The sequence below is a fragment of the Bos mutus genome, chromosome 19 (assembly GCF_027580195.1).
Source record: "Bos mutus isolate GX-2022 chromosome 19, NWIPB_WYAK_1.1, whole genome shotgun sequence".
Classification (NCBI taxonomy): Eukaryota; Metazoa; Chordata; class Mammalia; order Artiodactyla; family Bovidae; genus Bos; species Bos mutus.
In genome coordinates this window covers 47,843,146-47,862,656 of record NC_091635.1, presented here as the reverse complement: position 1 = coordinate 47,862,656, position 19,511 = coordinate 47,843,146, and the positions used below count along the sequence as shown (strand labels likewise).

At 44.2% G+C, this 19,511-nt stretch overlaps 1 protein-coding gene across 4 annotated transcripts in view; it reads left to right on the top strand.

Moving 5' to 3' along the window:
• Positions 1 to 19,511, top strand: part of LOC102272192 (C-C motif chemokine 3-like) — a 47,037-nt gene that overhangs the window by 14,922 nt on the left and 12,604 nt on the right. For all 4 annotated transcript variants that reach the window (XM_070390499.1, XM_070390497.1, XM_070390498.1 and 1 more), the window contains one exon: positions 1,814 to 1,915. In XM_070390499.1, the coding sequence (XP_070246600.1) occupies positions 1,814 to 1,915 (102 nt within the window). The remainder of the gene's footprint in view (positions 1 to 1,813; positions 1,916 to 19,511) is intronic.

Below are 19,511 nucleotides of genomic sequence, written 5' to 3'. Positions count from 1 at the left end.
TAATTTCACTGAGTTGCGTAACACAAAGGACATGTGCGTTAATGGTAAATAACCCTGAATTCAGATCTGAATAACCCAGATCTTATTTACTGGAAGGGTCAGATGAGGTTCTATTGGAGCTCGTGTTTACACAGTGAAGTCCTAGATCAAAGTGTATCCTGAGTCTATTAGGACATGGTCATTCACAACATAAATAATCATGGTATTTAAGTGTCTCAACCCAGTCTTTTCTGATCGTGAAGGTGTCTGTGTGGGGCAGTGCCAAGAAGACCGGGACGGCACGGCAGGAGAGAAGTGCGTCAGCAATGGCTGTGGCCACGTGTGCTCACCAGCCCCGCAAGCAAGGCTGAGTGCCCTGCCCGAATTCCTCAGCTCCACAGGAATATGCCTGGTCCCGCCCAGCCTTCCAACTGCTTAACACACACACACCCGAATAGTTCAAACAGTTACCTTATACTAAGTTCTTTGAGTACTACCCACTACCCTGCATGCTAAGCCTCTTCATTCGTGTCCTACTCCGTGCGATCCTATGCGCTGTAACCTGCCAGGCTCCTCTGTCCGTGGGATTCTCCAGGCAAGAATACTGGAGAGAGTTGCCATGCCTTACTAGTCCTCATTTTGCTATCTCTCCAGTACTTGGGTTAGCTGACAATCCATTCTTAGTAGATTCCTCAGGAAGTTCCCATGGGAACGATGTCCCGAGTCTTCTCCATCAGTCACTGCATTGCTTCCCACAGATTTCTGCACAGAGGCAGACACCTCACTGCTCTGGGGGAGTTTAGTGTTGTGTCTCCTTTCATCCACTCGTATTTTGGAGTTTGAGGGGGTACCTTATTCCGCAGTTTTGTCGTCTATGTGTTTTAAATTTTGCTATTTTGATAGCTTTGTGTGTGTGTTTATGGGGAGACTTTAGAAAATTCAAAAATGTATGCAATCTACACAATTAAAACCATTTTTCCAGAATCTGACATTATTTTTGTTGAACAACTTCTTTTGCCTTTATGAAGTGTCTGCTTGATCCTTTTGCTCATTTTTCTGTTATGTTATCAGTTGGTGCTATTGATTTATAAGGAATTCTGGATGCAAGTTGTCTGTTTTATGCTTGGATTATAAACAGTTTCTACTAATGTGGCTTTCTTTTCACTCTCTTAATGCTGTCATTCAATGAAGAAACATTCCTAATTTTAATGAGATTCCATCTGCCTATCTGTTTTAATGGTCAGTAATACTTCTGTGATGTTTAAGAAATACTTGCCTATCCCAAGATCATAAAGCTGTTACAGTATCTTCTAGAAGCTTTATTGCTTTACCTTTTAATTAGGTCTATAACTTATTTGGAACAGATTTTGTTGTGTGGTATGAGGTAAGAGACAAGATTCCTTTAAAAAAAAAAATATATATATATACACATATATATAAACAATCCAGTTAACCCAATTGCATTTCAGTTCTGCAGCTTTGCTTAAAATTATCTTATTTTCTTGATTATTGTTGGTTTAGGGGAAACCATATAAACTTTTAGAATAAGCTTACCCATTTTTGTGAAAAATTCTTCTATGATTTTGACTGGGATAGTACTAACTTTATTGGGGTGGGAGAAATGATATGTTTATAACACAATCTTTTCATCCATAAACATGGCGTCTCTCTCCACTTATAAGATAGCTAATTTTTTTTTTCTTAGTAGTATCACATACATTTCTGCACATAATTGGTTAGATTTATTTTTTGAATGTTATTGTAAAGGCATTTAAATTATTTATTTTCGAACTCAAGACTTCAACGCTTTTAACTGCATCTTTCCTCTTGTCAGGCACCTGTGTGAATGAGTGCAGAGAAGACAGGGACTGCGGGGCAGAAAGAGAATGCCTCCAAGTGGGCTGCCAGCACGTCTGCCTGCCTCTAGCTACAGCAGGTGAGTCCTGACTTTCTCCACCACCGTCTGTCCTGCGAGAGTTAGGAGCTTGGGGTTATCTAAAGTTGCACAACTGTGTGGTCGCCCAGAGAAACATTGGAATGCCTGAGGTGTCTCTCTGTTCTTGCCCTTTGAGCAAAAGACTGGTCACTGCACCCTTTCTCCCTACATTGTGAAGTCTGGGAATGCTGAAAAAAAAAATCTCATTTAATTTTGCACAAGGAATGTTTACTTACTACAGAAAAGTCAGTAAGTACGGGACAAATTGATGGCAAGATGTGCCTATAATCATATTACTGGGAGATAAACATAGTTATGTGTATGCTTATATCCTTCCACATATATATTCTGAGGGTAAGGCCTTTGCACCACAATGAAGATCCCACATGCTGCAATTACCAACAGATGCAGCCAGGAAGAAAAAAAGAAGGGAAGGAAGGAAAGAAGATTTTTTTAAAAGAGCAAGAGAAGAACTGGATGGGAGTTGGAAAACTAAGAATGGGTGGAATAGAAGCCCTAGGAAAGAGAATAGCATATGCAAAGGGCTGAGGCAAAAATGAGGGTCAGACATTTGAGATGAGAAAAGAAGATTGGTGTGGCTGGAGCTTCAAAACAAGGGAGCAGGCTGAGCCTCAGGAGACAGGCAGGGATCCAATTATGGGGCATTTGGCAGGACATGCTACAAAGATTTTGGATTTTATTCTGGGTATGATGGGAAGCTTTAGAGGGTTTTCAGATGGCTGCAGTGGAGAATGGAAGGGATGCGGGACGAATGGAAGTGGAGAGACCTAGTGGAGCGTATTGTGGTCATCAGGGCAGGAGATAAGGACAATTTCTATTGGCGTGAGTTTTTTCATGTCTGCAGGTAAAATTTGTGTGTAGGAATCTATTGCAGTTACTTCAATTTTTAAATGAATATTCAGTAAAGCAACAAATTAAAAATACAGCTTACCAGTGGATAAAGAAGATGTGGTACATATATACAACAGAATATTACTCAGTCATAAAAATGAATGAAATGATACCATTTGCACCAACATAGATGGACCCAAAGTCTGTCATACCGAGTGAAGTAAGTCAGACACAGAATCAGAAACATCATATGGCATCCCTTAGATGTGAGATTAAAAAGACATGATGCAAATGAGCCTATTTACAAAACAGAAATTGCCTCACAGACTGAGAGAATGAACTTACAGCTTCTGGGTGGAAGGGGGAAAGGGATAGTTAGGGAGTTTGGGATGAATAGGTACATACTGCTATATTTTAAAAGGGTAACCAACAAGGACCTATGGTATAGCACAGGGAATTGTGCTCAATGTATGTGGCAAGCTGGATGGGAGGGAGGGGAGTTTGGAGGAGAATGGATACATGTGTTTGTATACATATGGCTGAGTCCCTTTGCTGACCTCCTAAAACTATCACAACATGGTCAATGGGCTATACTTCAATATAAAATAAAAAGTTTTTAAAAAAGAAGAAAAAATATAGCTTCCCATGTTTCACCCATCTTAGCCTACTTATAGCAAAATTTAAGAAGTCCTTAATGAGTGCTTAATCAAGTAGAACAGATCAGTCTTAAACAATCAGTCCCATTTAAATTTTTGTGGATTAAACTTTGATAAACAATTTAAGCTGCTTTAATTAATTTATTCAATTTTAAAAAGTACTTTCCACACTCGATCTAACACTCAGAACCTTCCAAAGTACTGCACTCCTGTAATAACAAATTAAACTTATGATTATAGAAAAATCAAGTTGTGTTAAACATGTCAATGTTCTCTATTAACTTAGCCAAGTTCTCTTACATCTCTCAACTCAAAAATAACAAGCAAAAAATAAATTGTTTAATTACACATTTTATATTAGAATTACAAGGATAATCTGTTATATACCCTAAGAGGCCATTAAAAAATGTAAGTGCTCTAAGTTCAAAATTATATACATGATTCCAGTGATTGCAAATTTATGGCAATTCCCTGGTGGTTCAGTAGTTAGGGCTCAGCGTTTTCATTGCAGAGAGCCTGGGTTCAATCCCTGGTTGGGGAACTAAGATCCAGCAACCAGTATAGAGCTGCCAAAAAAACCCAAAACCTTTTAATTAATCTCTGCATCTGAATATTAATATTTTGGACCTGATTTATATATTTTTAAAATTAATTAATTGTTTATTAACTTATTTGGCTGACTTGAGTCTTAGTTGGTCCACAGGATCTTCCTTGTATCAGACGGGATCTTTCCTTCAGCGCACAGACTCTAGTTGGGTCATGCGGGCTTAGTTGTTCCAAGGCATGTGGAATCTTAGCTTGCCACCCAGGGATCGAACCTGCGTTCCCTGCATTACAAGGTGGATTCTTAACCACTGGACCATCAGGGAAGTCCCCACATCTTTCTAGGTTTAATTACCACTTTTGTGAGGCTTACCCACTAAGGTGCAGTATTACTGTCTTACACAAATTGAGATTACTGGGCCAATTTTATACGGTCTCCACCAGTTCATCATCCCAGCACTGGAGGATGCTTAGTAGACAGAAGCCAGCACCTCCACTGAGGGTGTAGCAAACATTCCTAACGGCCATGCTAGACTTTTCTCCTGTCTTTAGCTCTTTCAGGACTTCCCTGGTGGCTCAGATGGTTAAGCGTCTGTCTACAATGTGGGAGACCTGGGTTTGATCCCTGGGTCTGGAAGATCCCCTGGAGAAGGAAATGGCAATCCACTCTAGTACTATTGCCTGGAAAATCCCATGGACAGAGGAGCCTGGTAGGCTACAGTCCACAGGGTCACAAAGAGTTGGACATGACTGAGTGACTTCATTTCACTTTACTTAGCTCTTTCAGGACATTCATTACCCTCCCCTCTGGCACTAAGGACACTTTAAGCCAATCCACCAGCCCTGTAGATCCTTCTGTAATTCTCTGTGCTCTGTGTGGGTGGAATCTTGCATCTCCTTCTAAGGTTACAGCTGACGCCCTGCAGCAATTTCTTCCCACATAATTCAGTTCTGAATGCCTGCGGTCTTCCTGGTGCTCCGCCTTGACTCTGGGTGCCTGGTAGGATTCTGTGCACCGGCCAAGCTCTCACCCGCTTCTGAGGCACATCCTGAGGTCAGGCGGGTGAGAGCCTGGATGAAGGTGGTGGTGGAGAAGCCAAAGTGGCTGGAATTGAGAGAGATTTTGAGAGAGTTGACAGGATTTGTTGATAGACAGGATTTGCTGATAGATTGGATGGATGGATCAGGGAGAGTGTTTCAAGGGTGACTTCCTGTTTTCATCTTGAGCAGCTTGGAGGATGAAGGTTCCATTCCTGAGGAGGGGGGCTCAGAGAAGGAGCGCAGGCGCGGTAGTTACAGCTCCACATTCAGGGGACGCTCGGTATCCACCCAGCCCCCCGCAGGCCTGAGCACCCCAGTAACCCAGGAGGAGAGCCGACCTGCCTGGCAGCGGGGTGAACACCACGGTATGCCACTTGTAGAGCCTGTTGTGCAGAGGGCGTCAGTGGCCCCTGCCGTGCCCACCTCCTCCCTACCCTTCGCCCCTGCACTCCCGCCCGTCCTTCCCGGAGACCCCAGGTCTCCCCACCTCCTCACTCATTCTAGTCTCTTTGCCTTTGAGATTTGAGCTTCCATCCCATTTTAGTGTGGATGGAGGTGCAGAGAACTGGTTTTCCGATGGGATTGTGTGAGCCCAAGAGCACAGGGGCGCTGAGGACTGGAGGTTGGAAGAGGAGGGGGCCGTCCAGTGAGGAAATGGCCTTGGCCAGGGCAGCCGTGGGCTCCGAGGACAGACTGTGCTCTTTTCCTGACTTTGCCCCTGACAGTAGGTGGTCGTCCGCTCCCCACCACTAAACTCACGGATGGACAGAGACCTCTGACCTCTGGGGTCGAAGAGCATCCTTCCTGCCCAGGAGTTTAGGGTTGAGGCCGACAGCCGTGGCATGCCTTCCCCAAGGACTGAGTTGGAGGGCATCTGCTGGGCCACACTGGTGTCCCTGAGGCCCTTCTGCAGTCTGTGTCCAGTGACACACGGCCAGACTGGCATCAGCCTCCGCTTCCTGCCTGCCTCCCTTTCCTCCTCACGCCCACAGAGGACTGCCCTGTACCTGCCTCTGTCTTTAGTTGAGGAGGTGGTGAGGATGGCCACATTTCCAAGATCACTTTTACCCCAGGTGTCAAGGATAAGGGTCAGGCGGCATCTAACGAGACTGTAGGACTTCAGCGTTGGGGTGCATGGATTGTGGACGGAGCACGGATTTGGGGGAGAGCACAGATCTGATTGAGGGATTGGGGGCAGGAGGAAAAGGGGACGACAGAGGATGAGATGTCTGAATGGCATCACCGACTCGATGGATGTGAGTTTGAGTGAACTCTGGGAGATGGTGATGGACAAGGAGGCCTGGCATGCTTCGATTCATGGGGTCGCAGAGTCGGACACGACTGAGCGACTGAACTGAACTGAACTGAACAGATTTGATGGGCGAGCACAAGGGGGCGCTATTTACAGACGGTAGAGGGGTGCACCGAGAAGTAAATGTTTTGAATGGCAGAGACCTGGGGAAGAGCTTTCTAGGAAGGGCGAGCCGCTCTGCCCACTTGGACGAGGGAGTGACCAGGTGCGTTTGCTGTGCACCTGAGCTCTGCACATGCAGACAGAGGGTCTCCCCACGGTCGTCTGCATTCACACTGTTCGCCTTGTCTAAGGACCCTAACTGGGGTTACTGTTCGTCCTCCTCCTGGTCCTAACTACGCCTCCATCATTCCACTATTTACATCCACTCCTATTGAAATGTTTACAAGGCCCCGGATACGCAGTAAATACCATAGAAGTGTCTGTAAAATCAAAGAAATGACCAGGCTGTCTGTGAGAGAACCAATTTAAGCCACCAGTCCCTTTCTGCAGCACAGATTTATTTCAAGACCTGAGCGCCTGCAAGGGGACGACAGATGCTGTCTGGGGGCCACAGTCTCCTCTGGCCCCAGAAGGCGGAGCTTCACGGCAAAGCTTCAGGAGAGCGCAGACCACGAGAGCAGGAGCACGGAAACGCGACCACGGGCTTTCATTCGGGCCAGGACTCGCCCAGGGCCCATCTTGGGTGACGGAGCTGGTTGGGGAGGGGAGGTGGCTCTGTGGCTTCTTCTCATGGTCCCTCGACTGTGAAGGTCCCACTGTTCCCAGCTCCCTTGGACGTTTGGCCCAGGTATTTGATGTACTTCTGTATCCAGGCCTGGCTTGGGTCGGCACAGATTGATCGCCCACTTCTGGTCTGGAAGCTGGGAGCAAGAAGGAGAAGATGAGAAACGGAGAGTCAGCAGGCAAAGAAGAGTCCGTCCCACCACCCCAGCCTCTCCTCCGACCCCCACCAGCAGCTGCCTCCTGTGTCACCCCCACCCCACCCCGCTCTTGTCACTGTTCCTAGAGAGTCCTGTCCCCCTTCCCTCTCCCAGCCCTACTGGTTCTTGAGATTGCACCCTTTCCATTGTACTTACATGATCCCTGGCTGGGGGCACTGGTCCTTCAATAATTTTCCACACGAGAGAGTGGGATTGCCATTGACATGTAGGAGAAACAGCAGGTATCAGCTGGTTCTGCCACACCTAGGGCTGTAAGATGCTGGAAACTTCTCCATGAGAAAGCTTAGACCTCTATATGCACCCCCACAGCCCCTGAGGAGGGGAGCGGGAGTGTAGGGCGGGGAAACATGAGACAGGAGCATCTGGCAGGAAATGTTATGATCTTTCTCCTCCCCACCCCACCCCCTTTTAAAACATCTTCTGGCTGCACTCCCAGGCATGTGGGATCTTAGTTCCACAGCCAGGGGGGGAACCAGTGGCTCTGGCAAGACAGAGTCTTAACCACTGGACCACCAGGGAAGCCCCCTCCCAGCCCTTAAATTGTTCTCCTCAGAGACATCTCCTCCCTCCCACTGCCAGCCCCTCCCAGCCTCATCTCCCAGACCCTTTCCAGGGCTGGGATGAGACTCTGTGGTCCTAGTGTTTCAAATTTCTGATTGTCCTCAGGATTCAGAAATAAGAAATCAGAATTCCTAGAAAATCTCAAATCATAAATTATTTCATATTTGTCTTTTTTAAAAAATTAAGATATAAGTGGATGTATAACATTGTATTTATTTTAGGTGTACTGTATGCTTAAATTTAAAATTTTTTAATTTTATTTGAAATTACTTTATTTAAACTTTATTTTATTTTGAAGTATAGTTTATTTACAATGTTGTGTTAGTTTGTATATTTTTTGCAGCACTTTATTCTCAGTTTTTAAAAATAATGTAACTATATAGTAAACAATGGATCATTTTTTGCTGATAGGGTTTTTTTAAGTTTCAGAGGTTTTCTGTAAAAATAAATAAATCCAAGGTAATAATAAATGATGTTTCTATATATAGTGACAAGATGATAGACTTGGTAACACATTGAATGTTCTCTAGCAAATAGAGACAGTTGATAACAGAAAACATGAAGGGAGGGTCCATTAACACAAAGTAAAGGGTTAATGAAAATCATTTAAAAATTGAAAAAAGTGCTTTAACTATTTGATATTTAAAAGATTTAAAATTTATCATTCAAAAGTAAAAATTTTAAACATAGGAAGCATTGAGACTTCTCTGGTGATTCAGTGGTTAAGATGCCACACTGCCAATGGGGCCCAGGTTCGATTCCTAGTCAAGGAACTAGATCCCACATGCTGAAATGAAGACCTACTGCAGCCAAATAAATACAGCAAACAAAAAACCCTAAACAAACAAAATAAAACACAGGAAACGTTAGGTGCAAGCTATTTGCAGTCTTTACTTACCTTTGTTTAGCTTCAAATATTTCAGACATAGAACATTTTTTCCATATTGGGTTAGCCAAATTGTTGAAAGAATGTCTAAATGCATTTTCAAGTTGGAGTTTGAATACTAAATGCTTCATATAATCTAATTTCCTATTTTAACGATGGACATGTCTGCTTGTCCTGAATTTAGTTTCTCCTTTCAAATTGGTGTTGCTTTGGCAAATTTAAATTTTACAGAAAAGTTAGCCAATGTTTCTGCTGTCACGTCCTAATATTCTGTGACATTTACACATTGACTCTGTGTATTTCTTCTGTCAAAGCATTTATAAAGAACTATCATATCACCTTCAGCAATTATTCAAACCCTGGGCAATTGAACGTTATGGGCAATGTCAGTGAACATTATTATTCAAATAACATAATATCCACATCTCTGAGCAAGAATCACAGCTGGAGTTGCCCAGTTAAGGACATAATTTGCTTCTCCCAACTTGTTCTTTCTTGAAACACCACTTCTATGATTGTGAAAGTATATGAGTTTTACAAACTCATTAGCATTTCTTAGCTTTGAACTCACACTTTTACCAGTGCAATGGTCTCAAGCTACCGGATGGGGATGACCTCTCCCCTAACTGCTCCCAGTCGCTCCACATGCTGATCTTAGCCTTGAACCTTGAATCTTAACTTACCGCTTTTGTTCTTGATGTCAGCAAATTCCTTTAAGTCAGTAACATCTCTCTGTTGAGTGTCATGCGAATTCTATCAGAAAATTAGAATACTTTTTCCCATTTTCCCAATTGCTCTACTGAGTTTTGGGGGGACTTGTAATTTAGAAAAAAGCATATAATTTCCTGAGAAATATAATTTCCCACATGAAGGTGTTAGTGGATGCCTAGGGTGGGCCACAGCAGGGCGGGACTGTTCCCCTGCATCTGAGAGGACCCTCCTTTACAGGTCTGGCAGTGGCGGGGACTGTTAAAAGTGGGAGGTTTGCTCGGCTCAGAGGAGCAGGGCCTTGGCTAGGAGGCAGGAAAGCTCCATTAGTCTTTGTTTCTTCTCCTGAAAGCTCTGTCACTCCAGGCAGGACACCTACCCTTTTTGAACCTTTGTCCTTAAAATGGCAAATAGTAGCCTTAGGGCAATTACTGTGCAAACTGATATTTATACTGATGATTGTTTTGTGCAATAAAGGCCTTATTATCCCCACGGAACAGATGAGGAAGCTGTGGGTCAGGAAAACTAGACAAGACACAGAAGGTCACAAGCTGGCCAGAGCAGAGTTTCCAGACCCAGGCTCCCAGAGGGACAGATGATCTGCTTCTGCCCCCAGTGCATTCCAGCGTGTTGCCTGAGCGAGTGGCACAGAGTCATCTTTTTATGTATATACGGGATAGATCCTCTCTCATGCTGCTGGGCAGAGCAGCTGCAGCTCCAGGTTGGGCATGGGGTCACCAGGTCAACACTGGCGCACTTACCACCACTCTGTACCCAGACAACCATTCTGTGGGTCATTTTCAGTACAGTGTTCAAAAACATTACCTGTGTTAGACAGCATTCCATCATAAAATAGGCCTGTGTTGGATGATGTTCCCTGACTGTCGGCTAAGGTGAGTTCTGAGTGCCTTTGAGATGGGCGAGGCTAAGCTACGGTGCTGGGAGGTTAGGTGCATTATATGCATTTTCAAATTCCGGTATTTTCCATTTCCGGTGCGTTTATCGGGAGATAACCCCCTCGTGAGTCGACGAACATGTGCTCTGAGACTCCACTACAGGCCTGGTCCCTGGCTTAGTTCCTGAGGTGGCTCATCTCCCTTCCTCACAACCACCCTTTGAGAAGTTATCAATGATCCCATTTGCAGATGAGAAGTCATATGACAATAACTGAAATTATTGGAAAGCAGTGAAAAGCTCTTTCGCAGTCAAAATTCCTGGAAAATAGCTGTCAAATATGCCATTTGACATAGTAGGGTGTCAAATGATAGTCCTTGCGTGGAGTGTTGTTCAGTCTTCGATTTTGGTTGACATTCATCTCAGGAGAGTTGTTTCCTGGGAAGCCTCCTCCCAGGTCCCTCTGTGCCGCCTTCTCCCCTGGCTCCAGCCCCCTGCAGAGGGCCAAGCAGGCCTGTTGAGGTAAGTGAGCTGGGGATCAGGACACTGGGGTTTAGCCCTGCCTGCTCTTCCTGTAGCACAGGTATTTACCGAGAGCTCGTACATGGCTCTGTGCTGTGTACACACTGGACAGGTCTTGCAGGGAGAGGAGGGAAGCTGACCCACGTGTCTCAGGCTCAAAGTCCCCGAGACCACGCAGACCACAGCTGGGTGTGGCAGGCAGTGGGGACCCTGAGGCCTGGGCAGCGCCCCCTGTCTAAGGGGACAGCACCTCCACCTCAGTCCCATTTGGAGGTGAGCTTGTGGAAACTTGGGCTCATGTCTGCTTGGTCTTCCATATTTGTGAAAGGAATGGGCAATAGGGATTTTTAATGTTACCAGTTTTTCAATGTTGGCAACCATCCAAAGATGGTCAAACGAAGAGAGCGTGATCCTTTGTGGGTTCCTCTCGCCCAGACTCTGCTCCTGCCTGGAGGCAGCTGAGCAGACACCTGGAGGGCTCTGGGTCAGCTTCTCGAGGCTGGGGACCAAAGGCCAGGAAGGCTGTTTTCAGAGGCAGGTTTTCCCCACCCCAGGGGAGGGAGAAGTGAGCCTCAACCAGAAATAGGGAGACACCCTAGGGAAAGATGCTGTTTTGCAGGAACCCCAGACCATGTTTTCTAGACCACCCACAGCTCCTCACTGCAGCCCCGCACCCTGCCCACCCCCACCTTCAGTCTCCAGCCCCTGTGTTCTCTTTGTTCAGAGCAGTGAGAGTAGCAGGTCTCACCTTAATTAGCCTCCAAGTGCAGGACGGCAAGAGTGAGGAGGAAGGCCAGGGTGGCCAGGCTGAACCTCATCGTTCTGGGTGCCGACCAGCAACAGGAACAGGGCTGGGCTGAGGACTACTGGATTTTCTGGCTCCTTGAAAGCTGGGCTCTGAGCCTCCTTTATTTGCTGCTCAGGAAGTCAAAACATACAAAAATTTGAGATTGCATGGCAGTTTTGATTCCTTGGAGTTGTAATCAATGCTGCTGTGCAGTGCATGTGCTCTGTGACCCCGTGGACTGTAGCCCATCAGGCTTCTCTGTCCATGGAATCTTCCAGGCAAGAATACTGGAGTGGGTTGCCATTTCCTCAACCAGGGGATCTTCCTGATCCAGGGATTGAACCATCTCTTATGTTTCCTGAACTGGCAGGTGGATTTTTTTCTTTTTCTTTTTAATATAAATTTATTTATTTTAATTGGAAGCTAATTACTTTACAATATTGTAGTGGTTTTGCCATACAGTGACATGAATACCAACAATGAGAAAACAGAAAGAGAAATTAAGGAAACAATCCCATTCACCACTGCAACAAAAAGAATAAAATACTTAGGAATATATCTACCTAAAGAAACAAAAGACCTATGTATAGAAAACTATAAAACACTGATAAAAGAAATCAAAGAGGACACAAACAGATGGAGAAATATACCATGTTCATGGATTGGAAGAATCAATATAGTAAAAATGAGTATACTACCCAAAGCAATCTATAGATTCAATGCAATCCCTATCAAGCTACCAATGGTATTTTTCACAGAACTAGATCAAATAATTTCACAATTTGTATGGAAATACAAAAAACCTTGAATAGCCAAAGCAATCTTGAGAAAGAAAAACGAAACTGGAGGAATCAACCTGCCTGACTTCAGGCTCTACTACAAAGCTACAGTCATCAAGACAGTATGGTACTGTCTTGATGTACCATACTGATAGATCTTGATAGATCAATGGAACAAAATAGAAAGCTGAGAGATAAATCCATGCACCTATGGACACCTTATCTTTGACAAAGGAGGCAAGAATATACAATGGAGGAAAGACAATCTCTTTAACAAGTGGTGCTGGGAAAACTGGTCAACCACTTGTAAAAGAAAGAAAACAGGCAGATTATTTACCAACTGTGCCACCTGGGAAGCCCTGTGACCAATGGCATACCTAAAATATGAGAACTCAGTCAATTTAGACAAAGAAAAGAGGAAGGCAGAGAGTGACCCTGGCTTTCACATTTGGCTGATGTCTTGAGGGTGGTGGTCAGGGAGGCCCGGAGACCAGGAACTGTGTCAGAAACAGCCCTCCCTCTCCCGGTCTCCCCTGGGACCCTGGTTAAGCCCCCTCAGTGAGCCTGACCTCAGGTGTGGACCATGAGCTTAGAGGCCGGGTGACTGTCTCAGGATCAGCAGCTCCAGCCCAATGCTGGAGACAGATGTTGGGGTGAATGCAGGGTTCATCCTGAGCACAAGGTCCAGGCCTGATGGGGGCTGGTGGGGAGCAGGGTCCAGGGGGTTCCTGGGATGGCTGGGCCTCACCAGCCAGGGTGGACTGGAAACCTTCACCTACGTGGAACAGAAGGGCCCTCCCCCCTGCCCAGCCCAGGGAGCTTCATCAGACCCTTAGCTACCCAGGCAGGGGCCCAGGCTCTCTGCTCAGCCAGGCCAGCCTCCAGGACAAGACTGAGGGATAGTTTCTTCTGGACTGAGCTGGGGACCCAGAGGCAGGGCAGTGTTGTCCACAGAATACAATTGTTGTCTTGTCACCCTAAGTGTGTGCTGCAGGGGCCATGCTCAGGATGCCAGGATGATTTAGTGACCGAGATGGAAGGTGCCAACCATCCTGGGTGCCTGGGACCAAGGAGGTTCCTGGGATGTGGGGCTTTCAATGCTAACACAGGGATGATTGCTTATCCTGCTAGGAAGTCAGGCAGGGGTGACTGTCCCCACCTCCAATCCCACCAAATTCAGATCAGGCACCTGTGTGGTTTTTTTTCCCATTTCTTTTCATTGTGATTACAATACATGTAATGTAGAATTTGCCATCATAAACATTTCTAAGGGTACAGTTCAGTGGTGTACATTCAGTGGTGTTAAGTACATTCATACGTTGTGCAGCCTACCCCCATCCATCCACAGAACTTTTTTCATCTTGCAAAACAGAAACTCTATTCCATTCAACAGTGACTTCTCATTCTCCCTCCGCAAGCCACTGGCAATCACTATTCTACTTTCTGTTTCCATGAATTTGACTATTCTAGGTATCTCACACATGAGTGGAATCATACAGAGTTAGTCTCTTGGTGACTGGCTTTTTTTCTCTTAGTACAGTGTCTTCAAGGTGGTCCATTTTGGAGCACATGTCAGAATTTCCTTTCTAAGCCTGAATATTACTGCACTGTCTATATACCATGTTTTGCATGTCCATCCATCTGTTCATGGACACGGGATGCTTCCACATTTTAACTATTGTAAATAAATGTTGCTATGAATGTGGCCATACAAATATCTCTTTAATATCCTGTTTTCAATTTTTTTAAATTTTGAATTTATTCATTTTTTAATTGAAGGATAATTGCTTTACAGAACTGTGTTGGTTTCTGCCAAACATCAACATGAATCAGCCATAGGTATACATATGTCCCCTCCCTCTTGACCCTCTCTCCCACCATCCTCCCCATCCCACCCCTCTAGGTTGTTACAGAGCCCTGGTTTGAGTTCCCTGAGTCATACAGCAAATTCTCACTGGCTATCTATTTTACATATGGTAATGTAAGTTTCCATGTTACTCTCTCCATACATCCCACTCTCTCCTTCTTCCCCCTGTTTTCAATTTTTTTAGCCTATACACCCAGAACTGGGACTGTTGGGTCATATGGTAAATGCATTTTAAATTTTTTCAGGAACTACCACACTGTTCGACAGGCATGGCATCATTTTATATCCCCATCAACATTGTACAAGAGTTCCAATTCCTCCACATTCTCACTAACATTTGTTATTTTCTGTATCTTTGAGAGTAGCCATACTAATGGTGTGGGGTGATATCTCGTGGTGTTAAGTATCTGTGTTTTTATCAGTTTTACATAGTAAGGTTCCAGTTTGTTTGCAAAGAAAATGTCCCCTACTAATAGGAAAAAAGTCAACCCCCTGTTCTTATGCAAAGAGCAGGAACTTTTGATCTAGTCAGAGGCATTGTTTCAAGCCCAGGAATTCACCACTTACAAGCTATGGGACCTTTTGGGTAATTTTGTTAAGCTTTTAGAGATTTGCATGCTTACTGAAAGGTGTTTGTGTTACCGACAGTGAGGTCCAGCTGCTCACCACTCAAAAGCCAATGAAGAGGCCAGGTTGGTGAAAAGCAAAATTTGCTTTGTTTCGGATGCCAGCAACCAGCAAGAATGGATGTCTGTTCAAAGGCCACCTCCCCACCACTGACAATCAGTGAACAAGAGCTTTTATAGACAGAGGAAGGCAGATACATGCAGAAATAGCACAGGCAGCTCCGACAGTCATTTTGAAATTGTCCTCAGGGGTCTGACCTGCATCATCTTGATTATTTTACATACTGTTAATCTTCAGTTCCAGGGTTGAGTCTGGTTCTCAGAATTGTGGCAGCTTATGTCACAGCTACAGTCTGGTCATCACGTAGGTCACGTCTTCCACCTCGTGAGAGTTTCAGCATCTATTAATAAAAGACAACTCACAGGATATGGATCATAATATTATCTATGGCCCTTGAGAAGGAGCTAAAGGTCCTTGACTATGCTTAATGAACACACTATTATTACATAGTCTCCTGTGACTGTTTTCCTTTGTTTCTGCATGCTCTTACTTCTTTAAACTTATTCTTTGGCAAAAGTTTTTCCACAGACAAATGGCAGGTAGAAGATATGGGGGACAAGAACCATAGGTCCTACCCCATTGCATATGTACCCTAACAATCTAAGTGAGTGAAATTTTCCTTATGTGCCCATATTGAGACCTTCCTTAGGGCTGAGGTTCATTCATTCAGTAGTTTTTTTTTTTTTTAATGTTACTTTATTTTTAATTTTTAAAATTATTTTCTAATTTAATTTTTTTAACCTATGTTTATTGAACTGCTACTGTGTTCCAGGCACTTTTTAGAACTTAAGGATACAGCAGCAGACAAGAAAAGCAAGGCTTTTGCTCTTCAGGTGCTCAAATTCCAGAGGGGAATCAGACAAGCAACGGAGAGGGAGATGGAGGTATAAGCTAGGAAGAGAATGAGCCAAGGTGTTGCGATGGAGCCTGAAGGTAGAGTGAAGGTTACTTAGTAAGCCAGTTAGGGGAACCTCTTCAGGGGGGCTGTCGTTTCAGCTGGGACTGGCTTGTTGAGGAGGAGCTGGGCTTGCAAAGATCAGGGGAGGTTTGTCCTGGGAGTGCGAACAGCAAGGCCAAGACTTAGAGGTGGAAATAGGTTTGGGACATTTGAGGAATAGGCGAGCAGGTGACTGAAGAGAAGGGAGGTGAGGGCCATTGTCCAGGTCCTTTCTGTCTGGTCACTCGACAGTTTACTTTCCCTTTCATCCATGTGGGCCCTGAAGGTAGCTGCATCCTGGAGAACAAGTGGGTGGATGTAACAAGAGCTCTTGTCAGTTGCTTTAAGGGAAAACAGGAAGAGAAGACCGTGGATTCCTCCCCCTGAGACTTCAGTCTCCCCCCTGTAGGTGGATGGAGAGGGTCTGAGCTGCCTGATTTCTCCCAGCAAACCAGAGCCCAGCGGGGAGCAGGGCCTCTCCCGGTTCTTTTTAAGTTCAGAGAGATGGAGGTGCATGTAGTGGATGCCTCTGATGGCTGTCTTTGTCCTCCCTGCTGACTGTGGGCTCCTGGGTGTGCACCAGGAAGGGGCAGGTGGCCGACACTGGCCTTTGTCCCTTGGTAAGCAGAGCATCAGATGTGGGGGAGGTGGGGGACACACGTGGGCAGGAGGAGGGGAGAAGCTGATTCATTCACCTCATCGCTTGCGTCCCTGTGCCAACTTCTGGATGCTTGAATCTAAGTTCCTGGTAACACTCAGGTATCTGCCTTCCGTGCTTTTGTAAGCAGCATGCATGCGTATCCTCAAGCTTTATTCTTGCATAACTGACCCTACTTATCTACTTAAAAAAGAAGAGTTGGAGTAAGAGAGGGGTCTTGAGGAGGATTAAGGCTCCAAGAGATTTGAAGTAGGGGGTAAAGTTGCTGTTTTTGTTTTTACACTAGCACAAAGGATAATATGCCAGCCCACAATAGACTGTACGTGAGTTTCCTGAACTTTACTGTTTTTCCAGCTGGTTCTGGGTTACTTTTGTTAAATGCTAGAGATCAGAGCCTTTGTTCACAACTTTTTCCAGCTCACATTTCCTCAGATGTCCACTGCTGCCAGAGATGGAAGTGGAGTTAGTCCGGTTTCACTTGCCCTAGCTTCACCCATGCTGACTTTCAGTGAACACTTCCTTTTCAAAGTGCCAACAAAGGATTTCTCACCAAGAATTGCTTAGACATAGAATCTTGCCCTTAACGAGATGGGGTGGATGACCCCTCTCAAGTTCATGGAATCCATCTTCTTTACTATTCCTTTTTTGGAAAGTCAAAAAAGCATTGAAGACGGGAACTGGGGGTGACTGGAGGGGAATATTTTAATCACAGTGTTGGTGTCATGGTGTCAGTTGCACAACCCAGGGCTGTCAACACCCTTTGGTTAACAGAGGGATGTTCAGAGTATCTGCATGAATATCTCAGTTTCTCCATTGGTTGGAAATACTTCTGATGAAATTGCTTGTTCTTTGAGGTCTTTCTGAAGAAATGATTTCCTAGTTAGAGGGTGGCCAGGAGCTGGTATTGCAGCAGGCTTCCTTCCAGGACAGATAGATCTGTGAAGTGTGTGCTAACTGCTGCTCCCCACAGAGCAGAAGGTGCTGATGTTCTTTCACAACTGATCTGACCACACAGATGTGATATCAGCGATGATGCCACCAGCGGTCCGGGTCAGAAATAGCCCTCACCATCTGGGCTGGCAGATCCACTTCTAAGATGGCTTCTTCAGTCACATGCGGTGCCTGGGCTGGGAATTTCACTGGAGCTGTGTACATATGGCCCTTCTAGACGGCAGTCTTAGGGGTCAAAGATGAGTGTTCCAGGTGAATAAGGAAGAATCTGCCTGGCTTTTTATGACTTAGTCACAGAAGTCCTATTGTATCTCTTGCATCATAACCTGTTGGTCAAAGCTGTCACAAGCCTGATCAGATTCAAGGAGAGGGGACCTAGATCCCTGCCTCTTCTTGGGAGGAGTGTCAAAGAAATCATGGCCATGTTTTAAAATCACTATAGTATCATTTTATCTGTAAATGTGTCTATAAGCTTCTTATTTTTTATTTATTTAAAAATTTTAATTTAATATAGTTGATTTACAATATCATGTAAGTTTCAGGTGTTCAGCACAGTGCTTCAGTTGTATTAGCTTCTTTTTTTGCTGTAACAAATGAACCTCAATCTTAATGGCCTAAAACAACACAGATGTATTCTCTTACCTTTCTGGAGGTCAGAAGTCTGAAATGGGTCTCTACCGGGTTGAAATCAAGGTATCTGCCTTCCTTTTTTGGAGGCTCTAAGGGAAGATCCATTTTCTTGTCTTTTTTTTGACTTCTAGAGGTTGTGCCACATTCCTTATCTGTAGCCAGCAATGGACAGTCAAATCTTTCTCACATTGCATCACTCAGACACTGACAGTCTTGCTACCCTTATGAGAATCCTGATAATGACACTGGGTCATGCAGATAATCCAGGATAATCTCCCTATTTCAAAATCAGTTGTCTATCTTGATCCCTCTTTTCTGTGTAATGTAACATATTCACAGGTTACAGTGATTAGGACATGGCCTCTGAGAGAAGGGTCGTTATTCTGCCTACTTCAGTCTATATCTTAAGGGAAAAAAAAAAAAAAGAATTAAAAAAAATACAGTCACAGTACCATTGCTTATTGGCCATCTGTATGTACTCTTCCCTGAAATATCTGTTCATGAGTTTGGTCCATTTTTTAATTGAATTGTTCATTCATTTGTTTAAGGTTGAATTTTGAGAGTTCTTTATATATTCCAAATACAAGAGCTTTGTCAAATAAGTCTTTTGAAGAGCAAAACTTTAAAATTGATGTGCTCCAATTTTATCAATTTTTCCTTTTATGGGTTGTGCTTTGGGTATCAAATTTTAGAACTTTTTTTCCCTTGTCTTAGGTCTAGAAGATGTTGCTCTTATTTTTTTTTTTTTCCAAAAAGTTTTGTCATTTTTTGTTTTAAGTTTAGGTTCATGATGTATTTTGAGTTATTTTTTGGGGGTAAGGTATGAAATTAAGGTCAAGTTTTCTTGGTTTTGTTTGTTTTTTTGTTTGTTTTTGGTTTATAGATGTCCACTTACTTTGGTACCATTTCTTAAAAAGTTTATTCTTTCTCCATTATCCCTTCTATAAATTTTGCTAGAATTTGCTTTTGAAGGCTATGAGAATTTTGGTAGGGAGGAGGACTTAAATTACTTAATAGAAATAATTCCTTAATAGATATAAGACCATTCATATATTCCATATATTTCATGTCAGTAAATTATATTTCTGATAAGGGCGAAAGAGACTATACTCCAAAGAAACAACAAAATTTAGCAAGCATGTACCAGCCTGAGCTGGGAGAGAAACTTGGGTCTGGATTTTGAGGGTGATTTGATCAAAGACGAAGCACAAGCAGGAGTCAAGATTGCCAGGATAAATATCAATAACCTCAGATATGCAGATAACATCACCCTTATGGCAGAAAACAAAGAGGAAGTAAAGACTCCCTTGATGAAAGTGAAAGAGGAGAGTGAAAAAGCTGGTTTAAAACTCAACATTTGAAAAGCAAATATCATAGCATC